Source organism: Musa acuminata, chromosome BXJ2-9 (genome assembly GCF_036884655.1).
Source record: "Musa acuminata AAA Group cultivar baxijiao chromosome BXJ2-9, Cavendish_Baxijiao_AAA, whole genome shotgun sequence".
In the NCBI taxonomy this organism is placed as follows: domain Eukaryota; kingdom Viridiplantae; phylum Streptophyta; class Magnoliopsida; order Zingiberales; family Musaceae; genus Musa; species Musa acuminata.
The window spans coordinates 43,392,353-43,410,998 of record NC_088346.1 but is presented as its reverse complement, the minus strand read 5'-3'; the positions used below and the strand labels follow the sequence as shown (position 1 = coordinate 43,410,998).

At 38.2% G+C, this 18,646-nt stretch overlaps 1 protein-coding gene across 2 annotated transcripts; it reads right to left on the bottom strand.

Annotated features, from left to right (window-relative positions):
* Positions 1-10,130: 10,130 nt before the first annotated feature.
* On the bottom strand, positions 10,131-16,316 carry LOC103998693 (probable LRR receptor-like serine/threonine-protein kinase At4g37250). 2 transcript variants are annotated; one of them, XM_009420245.3, is made up of 3 exons: positions 16,160-16,316; positions 11,117-13,379; positions 10,131-11,041 (listed from the first exon to the last, which is right to left on the bottom strand). In XM_009420245.3, the coding sequence occupies exons 2-3, from the start codon at positions 12,843-12,845 to the stop codon at positions 10,365-10,367; spliced, it is 2,406 nt and encodes an 801-aa protein (XP_009418520.2). In that variant the 5' UTR covers positions 12,846-13,379; positions 16,160-16,316; the 3' UTR covers positions 10,131-10,364. The 2 variants fall into 2 exon arrangements, with proteins under 2 accessions (XP_009418520.2, XP_064982620.1); XM_065126548.1 differs by having other exon boundaries at positions 11,117-13,376.
* Positions 16,317-18,646: the final 2,330 nt, after the last annotated feature.

Genomic DNA, 18,646 nt, shown 5'->3' with positions numbered 1-18,646 from the left:
TTCTTAGTTTTAAAGACCCATTTGCAACCAATGGCCTTTGCTTCATTAGGCAACTCTACAAGATCCCAGACTCCATTGCTCATCATAGAATTCATCTCTTCTTTCATAGCATCATGCCACAAATTTGACTTTTTGCAACTCATGGCTTGTGAAAATGTTTCAGGATCATTTTTGGCTCCAATATTATAGTCAGATTCTTGTAGATATACAACATAATCATCAGGAATTGCTGATCTTTTATTTCTAGTAGATCTTCTTAATGTTGTACCAATGGTTCCTTGAGGAACTTGTGGTTCAACTAGTTGTTCAGGAGCTTGTTGTAATTCCTGAACTGCTTGATCTATTAGAATACTATCAACAACTTGTGGAATTTCAATGATTGGTTGTTCAGCACTAGTTTGTACTTGAGGAGTGCTATGAACTATAACCAATCTTTCATTTGATGTGGAAGGTTGAGATTCTATATGATCATGTGCGGAAACTATGTTCCTGAAATGATCGCTCCCACTAATCACATCATCCTCAAGAAATTTAGCGTTTCTTGATTCCACAATCCTTGTTGTGTGAGATGGACAATAGAACCTGTAACCTTTGGACTTTTCGGCATATCCAATGAAATACCCACTAACAGTCCTCGGGTCCAGTTTCTTCTCTTGTGGATTATATATCCTAACTTCAGATGGACATCCCCAAACGCGCATATGTCGCAAACTCGGTTTCCAACCTTTCCATAATTCTGATGGTGTCTTTTGGACAGCCTTGGTTGGAACTCGGTTTAATATATACACAGCCGTCTTTAGTGCTTCAGTCCACAAATATTTAGGAAGATTGGAGTTGCTAAGCATACTCCGCACCATGTCTAATAATGTTCGGTTTCTTCTTTCTGCAACACCATTCTGGTCTGGAGAACCAGGCATAGTGTATTGGGCAATAATCCCATGTTCTTGAAGAAACTTAGCAAAAGGACCAGGTGCTTGTCCATTTTCAGTATATCTACCATAATATTCTCCACCCCTATCTGATCTCACAATTTTAATTTGCTTACCACATTGGTTCTCAACTTCAGCCTTAAAGACTTTGAAGGCATCCAATGCTTCATTTTTATTATGAAGCAAATATATATACATATATCGTGAGTAATCATCTATAAAGGAGATGAAGTATTTCTGACCATGTATGTCCATGTCTGGACAACATATATCAGTATGAATTATTTCTAATAAGTCTGAACTCTTATTAGCACCCCTTTTGGACTTATTGGTCTGTTTTCCTTTAATACAGTCCACACAAGTCTTAAAATTAGTAAAATCAAGAGTACTAAGTACCCCATCTTTAACTAATCTTTTAATTCTTTCTATGGAGATATGTCCTAATCTCCGATGCCATAATATAGAGGAGTCCTCATTAATATTACACCTCTTAATGCCAGCGTGAACATGCATTGAACCTTGAGTATTATCATTTTGTAATAAAATACGGTAAAGACCGTCGGACAAAATATCATTCCCAACACAATCAGATTTATATAATAAACGAAATGATGTGTCTTTAAAATTAAAGGAATATCCAAATGGTACGAGTCTGGAAACAGAAATTAAGTTTCGTGAGAAACTTGGTACATAAAAGGTTCTTTCCAATTTTAAAACAAAACCACTACTTAAAGTTAAAATGCATGTTCCAATTGCTTCCACATGTGAGCCCATCTTATTTCCTGATAAGATGCTTTGCTCACTTCCCACTGGCTTCCTTAGGTTTTGCATACCCTGCAAAGAGTTTGCAATATGGATTGTTGATCCAGAATCAATCCACCAGGTGTTAATATTAACATTGACCATATTAGATTCATAACATACATATGAGGTTGGTTTACCTTTCTTTTCAAGTCATTGTTGGAATTTCGTACATTCCTTCTTCATGTGTCCCTTTCTTTTACAAAAGAAACACCTTGCTTCTTTCTTGATATCAGCTTGGGGTGGTATTTTACCTTTTCCCTGCTGATAAGCCTTTTGATTGGCTTGATGTTTGTCAGTTTTGTTCTTCCCTCGAGTGGTTACCATCAATGCACTCTCACCCAATTCCATTACTAGCCTCTCTTCTTCTTGAACACACATGGTCATTAATTCATTAATTGACCATTTGTCCTTATGTGTATTGTATGAAATTTTAAAAGGGCTATATTGAGGTGGAAGGGTGTTCAGAATATAGTGCACTAGGAAGGATTCTGACATATTAACCTCAAGTTTCTTAAGTTGAGCCGTAATATCTCGCATTTGCATTATGTGCTCACGAACACCCTTTATGTTGGTGAGTCTAAGGGATGAAAATTTCATTATAAGGGTACTTGCTAGTGCCTTATCCGAAGTGATGAATTGTTCATCGATAGCCTTTAGCAAGTCTCGGACATTTTCATGCTGGTCAATAGAACCACGTATGCCAGCAGTTATCTTAGTTTTGATAAGCATCACGCTGAGCCGATTGGATCGCTCCCATCGCTCATATAACGCGATCTCAGTTAGAGTGCTGGTATCAGTGACTATAGGTGGTTCGTCTTTTCTAATAGCATAATCAATATCCATCCACCCTAAATGGAGGAGAACCCTCTCCTTCCATATCTTATAGTTATCACCACTAAGTTCGGGAATATCACATCGAATATCAGAGAAATTAACAGTTTGAGAAACTGCATAAAATCAAACATGCTTATGTCAAAATTTGAAGCTTAATAGACTAAATTACATGTTTTACCAATGTGAAACATGCCAAAAATATGAATCTCATGACATAAAAATTGCCTCTGGGCTAAATTCTTAATTCAAATAGATTCATATGGTCTTCATGATAAAACTATCAAATTATATTCCAATTCATAATCCCTGTGGGTAAATTATGAAAATAATCTGATATTTTATCCTGATTAATTATATTAAATATAATAAAAGATCCTGTGGGATAACAATTATTATACGAAATATAATCAATCACAATATGATGTCTAATTACTTATGTGATCCTTATTTTAACTTTATATATAATTTTAATTAATTAAGGATGCTGTGGCTAATTCTTAATTAATTAAGATTATATGGATCACTAGACATTTTAAACATAAAAAATTTGCTCATAAACAAAATTTAATAGAACTAAATACGCATACATAATATGAGCATTTTACCAACTAAAATGTTGAAAATGATATTTCCTCATGATTTTCAACAAAATATATCAACAAGTTTCCAAGAAGAAACCAAAATCAATTCATTTTCATGGCATAAAAATGAAAACTTTTTCATATCAAGGCAGAGGTCATTCGGCTCTGATACCAAATGTAAGAAATTTTGATGAAGCCAACTTGTGTTTCTAAATCATTGTAATAGAAACACAATAAACTAATGGGAAACAAAATAGCGTACCTCCAGCCATTGTCGCCAAGAATTTCTGCAGAGGTTTCTTCTTGAACTTTGGTTCTTCTCGGCTCAGAACTCTCACTTTAGATGGTGTAGGAAAGCCTTTCGCTTCAAAGAGATGATTGAACCAAGGGACCAAAATCCTCATGTATATATAGATGTTCTCCCATCAAGAACATTTATCATCACCAAATCATAACGTTCAAGAATTAATTCAGATTTGTAACGTTTGGACCATAATGAAGAACTTTAATAATATTAAATATTTAATTTAATAATAACGGTTTCATGTTTAAAGAATAAAAAACTGAAATCATTTAAACCATAATTAATGAAGAAATTCATGATAATCAATTATGAATCTTAATGATAACAGTTATATTATTATTAAATTAGATATTTAATAATAACGGTTACAAATTATTGAACTCCCACAGCGTACTTTAATATCATCTCCTTTTCTTACTTTTTCTTTCTTCTCGATCTTAACGCGTGCGAGAGAGAGAGAGAGGAGATACAATAATTACAGGCATCTTTGTTGCACTGCTCAACATAGACTGGTGCAGCTTTATGACCGCTCTCCGCTTTCCACTTTGCTTAATAGATTAGTGTTCCTCGAACGAGAGTGAAGCCAATTCCCAACATGTGCCCAATCCAATCCCATCACGCTTTTGATCGCAACAAATAAATAGTCAACAAAGATTGACCAATAAAAAGCTCTAAAGCTGAGAATATATATATATATATATATATATATATATATATATATATATATATATATATATATACATAACTATTAAGTATGCATTATATGGCCAAGTCTCTGCCTAGTTAGTCTCGTTCGAATCCAAAAGCTTTGGCCTTTTGCTTAGGTTGAATCATTCTTCAAACCCTAAAATAATGTACTTGGTGCATTGAATGATGATGGCAAGCGTCTCCGTCCACTTGTTGCGTCAAGATTGGTTGGCGGCGTGGATCCCACTATAAGTGATTGATCATAATTATTAGAATCCAAATAAATAAATACAATATTTTTTAAAAAATAAAATAAAATAAAATGTTGAAGGTTATAAAATAGAGTTGGGAAAAGATCCTTAAAATGGGATATAAAAGATAAGATTTTGATCATTAAAATTTGGTCGATTATTATCCAATCGATTCGATTAAGCTCGATTGTAATATGATAAATGAATAATTAGATGCATGTCTTATCGGATCGGATTCGACCATATTCAGACATCATAAGTCAACTTGAAAGCAAACAACAACTCATGCCAATTCTATCGAGTCTAGTATTATATGTTCTGTGCTTTTGCTAACTTTTAAGTGGCAACTACGTGCCGTGCCCTCTTATTGCTTCCTCTTTTTTGCTTTGGCATGATAAGGTGGAGTGAAAGGAACAAAAAAGAGCCGATGTAGATGCCATCAAAATATTCCTTTCTTAGTGAGCTCAATCTATCATTTCATGGAGAAGTTGGGGAGTGGAGTGGTGGATCCAATTGCTTGTCGTCACCCAATTTTGACCTCAATCTATCATTTCATGGAGAAGTTGGGGAGTGGAGTGGTGGATCCAATTGCATGTCGTCACCCAATTTTGACCTCAATCTATCATTTCATGGAGAAGTTGGGGAGTGGAGTGGTGGATCCAATTGCATGTCGTCACCCAATTTTGACCTCATTCCTATGAAATCAACATCTGTTCCCCTCATCCCAACATGACTATGAATTCAATTGGAAACTAAGCAAAGCTGAGCCAATCATGGATGCACATTCTAAGAAGGCAAAAATAAAGGCTAAGCAATTAATAAAAAGCTTTTTATTATAAAAAAATTATGAAATATGTATATATATATTCCATCTTGATCGTACATAAATCCGACAGACCAATTTCGATATTTATTTTTTCCACTCATCTCAAATATGATTAAAGATAAATTAATCGGACTTCAATAATTCAAGTCGAAAGATGAAAAAAAATCCAACATACTATTATCTAAAAATAACATTAGATTATCTACTCGGCTTAAGTATGTCGGAAATATGAATTGAGCTACTGCTATCCCTAATAGTAACAACCGGAAGTGAATTACCATAAGAGCATGTGTTCTATAGACTTTTGTACAAGTTTTCAATTTAGAAAAAAAAAATTAAAAAATGGGCTAAATAATGCATATGTTCACTGAATTCAAATGGTCAGGAAAAGCCACCTTCCCAATTGTCTTCGTTCTTAGTGATGATGGTCACCAAAGAAAGAGAGATCTCCATGTCTCAAGAGTCCTCCTGCTAAATGAGTACAACATCATCGCAATATATTGGGAAGGCACAATGGAGAACACGCTTCATGTTGTAGCTTAATGGCATACGAATATAATACGACATGGAGAACGTATTGCCATGTGCAAGGAATAAAAAGCATTTTGATGTCGCAACACACTCTTCTCTCTACTATCTCGATATATATATATGTATGTATGTATGTATTGTATATCATATCTATGAATATATAATATATAATATTTTTGGGAAAGAAGATAATATTTTTGATGGCATCCATTTTAAAACGATCAGATAGATAAATTTTGAATATAATTATATTGTGAGAGAAAGAGGCTTCCAAATAAAAGGTACAACTTCAACTCCCAATTTCCTCATGTCAAATATGAGATTATTTGTGATGACCAATTTCAGTGTCACCAATTACAATATCAATTTCATCCGCATCCACATTCACGTTCACAAATACAATAAAATAAATTATAAATCCCAAATTAAATTTATATTATTAGTAGTTAGAATCAATCTACTTACTATTAGAAAGGAATTTCTTTTAATATTTAAGTTAAAACATATAAAGATCAAACATATACTTTTCCCTTTCTTACCAAATCTTATATTTTTTTCTTTACATAACCTTACAGCACTTTACTATAAAGATATTCTTTTTATGAAGTTTATATAATATTTAGAAAGTCATGTGATTTATATCTTATTTTTTTATTATTAATCACCTTTTGAGTAGTACTCAAAATATTATTAATTTTTTTCTATTTTAATCTTAATATTTTTTAAATAAACCGTCATCATCGTCGACAATATTATCGTCAATAATAATCTATCGATCAAATACAAGGAACCTTACATCGCCGGCAAGCAGGTGATATGACATATTATTTTTTTGATAAGTAATTATTTTTTTGATAAGTTGATAGAAATATAGATAAGTACTTATTATGACATATTAGATAGAAATATAGATTGATAATACAAATAAATAATTTATGCATCATAAATAAAAATCGAACAATACTTTTTCATGAGCAAAATATGCTAACAAATAGATATAAAATATTTGATTTCACAAACATAGCTCTGATACCAATTGTAAACATACAAATTATCCTTATATTACTATTATATATATATATAATATTCAAATCTAAAATTAAATAATAATACATTTAAATTTATAATGTGTATCTTTTGATATCAATCATAAAAATTTTATCTAATCTATGGGCCCACCATGGTAGAATCCAAAAGTTATAATGATGTCGATATGTAAGGAGAACTACCGATCTTCTTCACTTTTCCTATCGTTCATAAAACCGTTATAAGTGATAAATTAGGGACAAAGTGAAGATGAGAGAATATTTAAAATCTTTCAATAATATTACGTATCCCTGTATTATCTTATCTTTCTATCTCTTTATTACTTTTTAGGAAGTACTATTCTTTTATATATAATATCATAGGGTCTCAAATAAATAATTAAAAGAATCTCTCATAATCTCCTAAGAAATCTTATTATAATTAAACTTTATTTCTATTAATCGATAATCAGAATCTAAATCTAACAATATCGATAATATATATTATCTAATTAGATAAGATCATATAATTTAATAAAAAGATAATAAATAAAACTTAATAGAAATTATAATACTGCCTTTAACCATGACATAGAAGGAGATTTAAAATAATAGTAGCAAGAGAGAGGATTAAAACAAATATATTAAATAAATTAGAGATAAGATACCAATATTCAAACAAGTGGGTCCACTGCTAAAAGTCAAAACACATAATAAAACTCTTAAAACTCGAAGGAATGAAAAAGCTTGTATGCCTATCTATTTCAGGTCATACCTCCTTATATACACTTTAGTCAACGTAGTAGCGATAAAGGAAAGAATGATATGGAACAAATAATTAAATCCCTAAAATAATTATATTAAATACCTAAATTTATGGAATTGATTCTGATTAACAATCTTTTCTAAGACCAATCGACTGTCTTGAATTTATAAATCATCCTTAATAGAGTGATTTATTAGTGAAAGACTTTTCTTTAATAATATCGGAAACTACTATCAAATAACAGTTCTCCATTTTTTTCGATCAAATCGGTCGGATTACTAACTATTCTATAAGGTGGATATTAATGTCAATTAGTTATGGATTATATGCATATTGCTAAAAAATAAAGATAGATAATTAGTCAAACATATTATTCATATTAATTAAATTAAGAAAACTTCACCGAAAAGGAAGTCAAACGCTTCGAGTAGGTAAACATCTCTCTTGTCCTTCCATCACTGAGAATTCATCTAACAACAATTAACCTCTTAAGACATTTGATTACCCACAACTAAAGTGTGCTTAACTTGACAAGGTAAGGCATATTAATTAATAAGATTGTCGAATATCTTTCTCGTTCTTAATGAGTTAAATCGAACTTTCTTTGAACGAAGAATGATACCTACGTATGTGAGATAAAGATAAGCAAAAATCGTGCATTACTATGATTTAAATAAGTCGATAGTATATAATAGTTTTAATCGACAACTTAACAACCTTATATTAGGTTTGATTGATATGCAAGCAATTACATGTATGTTACTTCTAACTAATATCATTTAGATTTACTATCTAATTTAAAATCCATTATATCAAAGTAAAAGACTCATTAAATGATTCTTTTAAAAAGGCTAAGGAGTAATCTCATATTGTTGTAACATTTTATATTGTGAATGCCTTTTCGTTTCCAAAAGAAATACAAGGAAAGAAAACATGCATCAATAATGAAAAATAATAATAGCTAAAATATGCATTAACTTTTTATATACGTTGTTTCTTTAACTATTCAGATCCATAAAATATTTTTTGACCAATAGTATTTTATAGATTTGAGTATTTTATTTTAAAAATAAAATATAAAAAAAGTTTATATTATCGAGATGAGAATGTGAGATGCGTGAAGTTATTAGGAAAGATAAGAAAATAAATATTTTTATTCCTAAATAATCGAGTTTTATTTTAATAGAATATAATATACGAAAAAATCGTTTAAGATGATATCAACATATGTTTGGAGACTTTGAAACGTGATAGTGAGATAAAATAATTAATGTTAATAGTACGAGGGGAGATAAAAAAAAAAGATATTTTTAATAAAAATAATAAATAAAATATAAGTAACATTTTACTTATTGATATTCTAAATCATATGTTTAGATTAGTATTGATATTCTTTTATTTAATTATGATATTGGTAAATCGTACTATTACTTATTATTTATTATTTTTATTTAATAGTACGATTTAGATTAGTATTGATATTCTTTAATTTTACTTATGTTATTCTTCGATTGGGATTGAGAGAAAATTTTACTTCCAATCAAATATACCACATTGATCCAAATCTCAATAAAAAATATTCTTCAAATATATATTTTTTATATACAAAGAATATTTTCCTATTTGTTTAGGATTGGGGAGGATCGATTATAAAAGATGGGTATGGGTATGATTAACAAGGTCTAATCATTTTTTCTTTCTATACAACATAATTCATTATGATACAAACCACATGTTAGTGGTGGTTATGGTCAAATCTAATTCATTAGATTGGGGAGTTATACGATCTAAGTTCGACACCATATGTTAGTGGTGGTTATGGTCAAATCTCACGCCCACATTAATACAAACCATGCAATAAGCGAATGTAATGGATTCAAACCTCCACTATAAAAGGGGGCTCAAGTATATCTCATGACACTAAATAATTTCAGTTCGACTTGTTCGACTAACTTCAAAATCAAAATGATCTTTGACGATATAATTTTGTAAACATTTAGATGTACGACTTGGAAGAATTTTTCATTGAGATCAACTCAAAAAGCAACAATTAACCTCTAACTCGAATGACCAAAATCTACTCTAATATAACTCTAACTTGAATGTTAGAAGAACCATGTCACACATCTCACCTAACATCGATCTTAGTACAACCACTCCAATACTCCTAATACAAGTCAAATCTAAATTTAGTTGGTCTAGTCAACCACTCCAATACTATCGTCCATTGATTTGACTACCATATGCGAATTTTGAGTTCCATGAAAAAGCCTAAGTCAACCCAGAAAGAAAAAACAATAATACAAAAACAATTGTACTCTTGCAATTCCAGAAACCTATGAGTTAGATTTGGCCAGACCAAATAAATTTAGGTCCTAACCCTCTTTTAATTAGATACTCTTCAGAGAAAACATCTGCAATGCACCTGGAGCAACTTAATCCACCATTCTGATTTAGTTAAGAGTTTTGGTCTTCAAGACAATTATTGTTCCTTCAACAAAGATTAGTCTTCAGCAAGAACAGCATGCAAGGCTTTCCATCCATGTCTCAATGAACCCAAGTTTGATTTGGTTGTATGTGTGCCAAAGGTGAATCAAATTAACCACCATAGTTAATTTGTTGTCTTCAAAGAAAACAGAGAAAAAACACAGATTTTTCCTCAAACTAGTAAATACTGATCACTGCATTACCCTACAACAGCAGCAGAGAGATTCTTCGTCAAGCTTTGGACACATCAACACAAACAAATCAGTGGGCGTTACAATGGAAAAAGGTTAATGGCAACACAGACTCACTAGGTTAGAGTTACTGTACGTCTACAGCAGCTCACGAGGAGGAGGAGGAAGAAGAAGTAGTGGAGACTATCTTCTCCAGCACCTGAACAGCTTCCTTCATGGAGGGCCTCCTTTGGGGATTGATGGCACAGCAGGCGAACCCCAGCTTGAAGCAGCTCAGTAGCGCCTCCTCCTTGCCCTCCACCTCGCCCCTCAGCCCCGGGTCGGCCACCCTCACCACCCTGCTCCTCTCCTCCCCCGCAAACCCCCCGTTCCACTGACCGAGCTCCGCCTCCGACAGCACCCTCCCGGCGAGCAACTCCAGCAGCACCACCCCGAAGGAGTACACGTCCCACTTGGCGTTGGGCTTCAGGTTCTGCAGGGACTCCGGCGCCTGGTAGGGAGCTGCGGAGGAAGACCCGCAGGGGCTGGCTCCCGCCACCGGCGGCGACAGGTCGGGCAAGCTGCTCTGCGACTGCACCGACCGCTGGCTGCCGAACTGCCGGGCCGACGTGCCCAGCCGGTGGCCTCCGTCGCCCGACGTAAGCCGATCGAGACCGAAGTCGCCGATCTTTGGCTCCATGTCTGCGTCCAACAGTATGTTGCTTGGCTTCACGTTGCCATGCACACCCTTCCTCTCGTGGAGGTACGCGAGTCCCCGTGCTACTCCTCGCGCGATCCGAAGCCGCGATTCCCAGCTCAGGTGAAACGGCGACGAGCCCGGCTTCTCTGAGAACGACGATCGCACCCTGTTGAGCACCAAGTTGTTGGCGAATCAAAGAGAGGAGTAATGGCGATACTTACTGGTGAATGAGACGTTGGCCAAGCTGCCATTAGAGGCGTGGTCATGGATGAGGAGCTTCTCGTCAGCGCCCCAGTAGTATCCCCGCAGGCGGAGGACGTTCGGGTGGCGGAACTTGGCGATGCTCCGCACCAGCGCGTCGAAGTACTTCAGCTTGTCGACGGCACTGCTCTCGCCTATTCGGCGGACGGCCAAGGCGGTGCCGTCGGCAAGCACTGCCTTGTAGACGATGCCCGACCCAGTGGCGCCGAGTATGTAAGCCGAGGCTGTGAGCAGAGTATCCATCTCCAGATCCGTCTCGCCGTCGACAGCGACCAGAGTAGCCTCCTGTTGCTTCTGCTGCGGTGGGGTTCTTCCGCCAGCCTCCCCCTTGGCTCCCTTCTCATGCGGTCCCTCCCATTCTGCTTCTGTTTCGGAGGCCGAGGAGTCAGAGGTCTCTTCGCTGTCTTCTTCTTCCTCGCCCTTCTTCGTTAGACAGCATGAGAGCCCACCAAAGCCTTTGGATTCGGAGGATGCCGGTGGCTGCTCCTCCCTCATGCCAACGGCTCCGACTCCCTTCATCTGCTGCTGCTGTTGCTGTAGTCTCTTCCTCTTCTTCACATGGTACACGTAATACAACACTGCGAAGAGAACCCCGATGCCGACGACATCTCCGACCGCTATAGCGATGATCACCGCCGGTCGAAGTCCCCCCTGAGCTTGCCCGCTGCCGGACGGGGAAGTTCCCTCCGCCGCGTTTTTGGGAATCGCCGCGAAGGCCGGAGGAGACTTGGGCGCCGAAGGGGTTTCGGGAGGATTGGAGAGGGTGGAAGGAATCGTACAGAGATTCTTGAGCGGCTTCCCGCAAAGATCAGGATTCCCTGCGAACGCCGCCGGCTCCTGCGAGGCGAAAGCTCCGGTCTGTGGGATTCCTCCGGTGAGGTTGTTGAATGCGAGATCCACGATGGCGTTGTCCGGAATTTTCGATGCCAATTCCGGCGGAATCACGCCGTCGATCCGGTTGTAAGATAAGTTCAGGTACCGGAGGCTTTGCCCCCCGAAATCCGGCGGCAGGTAGCCATTGATGAGGTTGGAGCTCAGATCCAAGAACTCAATCCCGCCGAGCCCGCCTCCAGGGAGTTCGCCGGAGAGGTAATTATTGGCAAGGGCGACGACGGTGAGGTTCGGGAGAAGGCTAAGACCGGCTGGCACCGTGCCCACCAATGCGTTGTCGGAGAGATTTAGCAGCTGGAGGCTGCTCGTGCGGCCGTCGAGCTCAGGGAGCTCGCCGGAGATCTCGTTGTTGGCCAACGACAGCACATGCAGCTCCGACGCGTCGAAGATGGAGGACGGGAGGGTGCCGTTGAGGGCGTTCCCGGTGAGGTCGAGGTGGCGGAGGTGCTCGACGAGGCCGAGCTCCGGCGGAATGCGGCCCAATAGCTGAGAATTAGGAAGCACCAAACCGATCACCCTCGAAGCGGTCGAGGCCTGGCGATCCCCATTAAAGCTGGTAGCACTCCAGTTGAGGGTGGTGGTGGCGTCCGGGAAGCCCATGCACATGACGCCGTTCCACGAGCACGGCGTGGCGTCGTCGTAGTTCCAGTCTCTAAGCGCAGCGATGGGGTCAGAGACGATGGAGTACTTGAAGTGGAGCAGCAGCACGCCATCATGGTTGAGACCCAACACCAGCTCAAGGAGCAGAAGAAGCGAAGACAGCAGTAAAGCAGCAGTTCCATTACTCTCTGGACTCATAGTGGTGCCTTGAAGCAGCTCATATCTCAGTGGGAAGGAGGAGGAGGAGAAGAAAAGGAGGAGGGAGTTGTTCAACAAATCCTGGCATATAGAAAGAGTACAGCCAGGAAGAAACAACTGTAGGAAGCTATAAAATAAGAACACAGCTCACACAAAGGACTTCTCATGGTCTGAATTCTGAACCCTTCATAAAAAGTGCTGCTGCTTTATAGTGTTGAGCCAAACTGCTCTTACCTGTGGCTCAAGTTACCTAAATCATATGGCCAATGGCTGAGCACGCAGGGAGACAGAGAAAGAGGAGGGAGAAGAGACATGTGTCAGTGGACACATGAGAAGAGAAAAAGGAAGGGGGAGGGAATGTAAGTGTTTGACATGTGCTGTGAACTCCCATGGAAGAGTTGCTCAGCGTTCACATTCTCTGTAGACACCATGCGAAGCTGGTGATTGCAGAGATGATGGCGGTCCACACAGCAACATATTCTTCTTCTTCTTCATCATCATCATTTGAAGCTTACAAGTCCACCAAATCACCTACTGCATCAAAGGAATACAGGTTTTCGTTTTTAGGAGAGTGGAAGGGTTTTATCAGGGAGACATGAATCAATGCATGGAATAAACCTCTATTCCTGGTTGGAAGATGGCACATTTGTGCCTGCAACTGGGCATAGGCAAAAGACTTCCGCACATTGATCACTGTTAAGAACAGCATTTGCCAGCTGACTCTCCTGTCCTATGAAGAACAGGTAATGCAATTGATTGCTTGCAGGAATTGGTGTGGCTACGGCCAGGAGTAAAGTTAAGTACTACTCTCCCCTGGACTCATGATGGGCATCCGCCAATCTTTCCTCAGAAAGCTACTGCTTTTTCCTTCTCACTTCTCTTGTGGGGAAAGATTGGCCACATGACTAGCTGATGTATCAGAAGACTGCACTAGTGGGATTTCTCTGTGCATGTCAAAGATCATGGTGATGAAATTTATTTAGATTGGATTATCAGTGAAGTCACATAGTGAAAGGGGCCAACTCACTTGTAACAGTAGCTGGACTTCATCATCTTTGCTGTACTGTACTGTACTGTACATGAATGGCCTTAAAAAATGGGAAGGCATACAGGATGAAGAAAGAAGAAAAAGGCAATTTGATGGGACAAAGAGCCAAACAATTATAGGAGTTTCTAATCATCATCAGTGATTAGGTTAAGCCTACCAGACATAATTTTAATGCTTTATTCCTCCAAAACTTCAACAAACCATATTTCCTGCAAGCACTCTTTATCATCTTGGCATGCAACACCACCATCTCATGATGCTTAAATAATTGAACAGGATCTCATACATTTGGTAGGTCTGACTCTATCAACTCCAATATCATCTGTTCCCCATCAGCTCTCATAAACAACAATTTCCATATTTTCTGCCGTAAGCACATATCTGCCCACATTTGTTTATACTTTCCTTGGACTTATGATTGTCCCTGTCACAAGATGATATATATTGACTTGGATCTCCTCAGGAGGTGATGTGAACACCCCACATGGGCAAAGAGGATTTGTGAGATTTTTGTGTGTGAAACCATTTTGTGTTCATAAACTCAGTTCAAGAAAAGTTATATTTTCTGATAAAACACAAACATGATGTAAGTCTATTATACTTTGTTAGTCTCCCCACCAGAGTTTGTTTCTTGCATCGAATCTTTGGTATGGATGCATGTAGGAATCACATTAATGATGAAGGAGGAACAGAGGACAATCCAAGAGAAGAAACCTCATGCCACCAATTCATGTACCAATTGCTGGGAATCTAATAGCTAAGAATTTATATTCTTGTCTTCCTTCTGGTGGTTGTTTGCCCACCTTCCATTTATTCTTGACAGGAGTAGTGAAGAGAGTTGGCCAACCAACCATCATTTATGCTCTCTGCAAGAGAGATGAGTTTCTGGTCAACTAACAGGACTTAGGTTATTCATCCATTTGACTTCTACTTCAGTTCATATTAAACATGCACAAAATGTAAGTTTTGGATCGTACAGGAGACGAGACTTTGACAGAGGAGTTGACTGAGTGTTGACTATATAGGTCAATGCAATGCTCATCAGCATTAGTAAGTCAACAAGATGTTTGTGTGTTCTAACTTCTAATTATATGTGATCAAGTGCTTTTGTTCATAAGCTTTAATCGAAAGCTAGCTTAGATACATGGTAATGACTTGTCGACCTGATGTCTAGAAATTAGAACTTTGTGCACATCAGACTTGACCTGATATGCCAATTGTTATATGTAGGTTGAACAACAACTGCTATTTGCCTCGGGTTGGTTAATCAATGGTCAGGTTGATTCGAGTCACGAAATCGCTTCTCTAATTGTATAGGAGAGACTACTAATAACGAACCCCTAATCATAATAAACTTCTAGATAAATTCGACGTTTAATATAACATTTAAAGTGAATCTTGACACATGGATTAATCAGTCAGATCTCTCAAGATGGCCAAAGATATCTGTGATATCAGTACCAAATCCTAATGGGAACATCCTTCGAATCAAATATAGCAATGATCCTCTATAACATTTTAGATATTTCATTGAGTTCTTGTTCATTATTTTCTTTGATCAAATCAATATACTTGGTCACATAAAAAAATTGTTGAAAACTCCTGGAATTCTACCACAAACTTTGGATGAAAGGATGATCAACTCATCTCTTCAACCACAAGGTTAACTGCTCACAAGACTGACAAATTCTCAAATACAAAACTTTCTTCCAACTTCATGTATCTGTTGAATCTCAATGACATTGACTGACCAGAATCCCAAGTCGATAATGTTTGTAATCCAAAAGAACCATCTGATGTTTGTTCCAAGGGAAGGTTTTGGTTCCTTTGTTGTTTCTCTGTAGATAAGAATCAAGACTTTTACAAGCCATCTCCCTCGGAAGAGCCATTGCTGACTAGTGCAAGCAACAAACAATTTAGCCTCTACAAGGCCGTGTTTCCAAACTATGAATCATCAATTCACTGTAGATCCCAAAATCCAATTGAAATAACAATTGGAATCGGCGATCCATCGAGCCGAGAGTGAAAGCAAGCCAAGGTCATCTAATTGAACTATGGTTTGAATCCTAAGCCTATTGAAACTGAATCCGACAGTAAATGTACCCTAACAAACCAAGAACTCCCGCGAGCAAAATCAAAGAATTCTTTTTTGAGACCAACTCGCCGTCCACGAAATCTGTATAGCCTCAATTTCTTTACTTGGATTCCACCTACTCTCGAATAGCATCCAATGATAATAAGGAGAATGTGGCCGACAAACAAGTACCTGTTTAATGAGGATCCCGATCGGCTGGATGTCCTTAGGATCTCCTCCTACTTATGGGATACGCGCAGAAAAGGGACTCCCCACAGAAGGCGAAGAGCGGTGCGGGAAGAAGCCATCATCGCCACCGTCGCTGAGAAGGGCAAAGGCTGTAGCAGCAACAGCGGCAAAACCGCGAAGAGGGGTGATGGGCTCAACGACTGTTATAATGGATCGGGCCTGCGTATAGGAATCCGATCCAATTGGACCCGCAAATCTCATCAGAAAACCCGACTATATTTATATGTACCCGAATCCATTATCTTTTTCTTTTCGAAATCCAATTTTTTATCGTGAAATAAAATAATCCGATTAAAGGGTAAGTAAAATAATCTTATTCTTCTTTATTTTCGATAATTTGCTTAACAAAGATGTCAATTAGTCGAAGACTAAATCTTTATATATCTATCTTTTTATTAGCTTGAGAGTTAATAGATCAATGCTAACAAAAGAAATAATATATAAATATTAGGAGCTAAATTATTTTGATCAAAGATAAACTATAAGATGAGATTTGGTGATAAATCAGCGTAAATGATAAATATTTCTACTCGACATCTTTAAAATTTATCGAATGAAAATTTAAATCTTCGATTTTGGATAACTAATATTATGTCTTAAATTTATCAAATAACATTTCAAACCCTCAAACAATAAGTGAATATGGTATAATATTATCGTACTAATATTTTATATGTAAAAATTATCAGAGGATGTTTTGAACTCTTAATTACATGTTAAGTTTATCGTTAAGAGGGTTCTAATCGTGGGTCGTGTCAAAACAAGCGTGATCCAAATGATTAATTTTTTTGAGTCACATATTAATTTGGAATCCGAAATTATACAAGAAAATATAATTACCAATTGAGAGGTGACAAATATTTTTGCGAATATGTTTTTCGACTATGAATGAAATCAATTTGTTTTATGATCATTAAATGGAATAATATTAATAGTGTTTTGAAGCAAATAAAAAAATGAAATAATATTAATAGTGACCATTAAATGAAACACATTAAAATAAGGGGTCTCACTTTACATTAAGATTAACATATATCTAAACAACTCAAGTTAACTATCCAACTAATCTTAAGATATCAATATCATTAGTTTCGATTAGAAATCTAGTGACAACAATTAACCAAATGTGCCACTAAGATGAATCCATAAGCATGATGTGTTAGAATATGTGGCCTTTTATTGAATAAGATATATAATAGAATTGGGTTCATTGCGATATTTTAGCCAAGACTAAGTCCACTACGGAACGATTCCTCGGAGATATCCTTGATGGGAGGAAATCTTCTGAGATCTCATCTCATCGTCATCGTACACCCTCTGCTCTCGCCTATAAACGGACAGGATCTCGTGGTTGAGTGGGTGGTTAGTGTGTTAGAGCGTTGCACCTCTCCGTTGAGGAATTCAGTTATTCTCCTCGTCTCTTATTCTCCTCGTCTCTCTCCCCAAAAGCCCGCTCCCCAAATCCATCAATCTGTGTGATCCTATCAATCTGTGTGATCCTGTGAAAGGATAGGAAGAGAGGAGAAAGAGTCTACTCTTCGCACTCCCTGTAGATTCCGCAGCGCGATCGGATTAAAGACGGAAGACGGAGCCTGCAGCAATCTAAACAAGATCTCTGAACGGATGGCATCAAAAGGTACACATCGTATAATTAGATCTATGTATTGAATTTCAATCCTGGCATATAGGTTAATTCCGCATAATTGATTTAGCATAATAACAGATTTTTATGCTTACAATTGGTATCAGAGCCCGGTTTTTGAAATCATGCATTAGATCTGTAAATTAATTTACGATGCATAATTACCTTTATCTTCCAAGAACTGCTAAGCAGTAATGGTCACCGTCGACCTCGCTGCAAATCTGCGGTTACGCAAAGTAGCGTACGCATTACAGAACTCGTCCCATATGCGGACATTATAGAACCCCGTCCGTGCGACGGCATCACAGAACCCCGTTCGTGCGACGGCATCACAGAACCCCGTTCGTGCGACGGCATCACAGAACCCCGTTCGTGCGACGGCATCACAGAACTCCCTCCGTGCGACGGCATCACAGAACAGAACTCTGTCCGTGCGACGGCATCACAGAACCCCGGTCGCACACGGCCAGAATCCGTCCATGCGACGGTCGGCCGCACGCAGGCAGACAGCCCAGGTGGCGGCCATGCGTGAGTTGGCCGTGCACAGGCGGCGGCCGCGTGTTGGCAGCAGCCACCCGCGGGTAGGAACCGCCGCAGCGGCACCGGCCGCGCATGAGCAGTAGCAGCCCCGCGGCGTCAGCGCCGTGACGGCAGTGGCCGCGCACAGGCTAGATCTACCGCTGGCAGCCGCGCACAGGCGGTCGCTGGCAGCCGCGCACAGGCGGTAGCCCGCAGCCGCGTACTGGCGGCAGCCGCGCACAGGCGGCAACCCGCAGCCGCGTACAGGC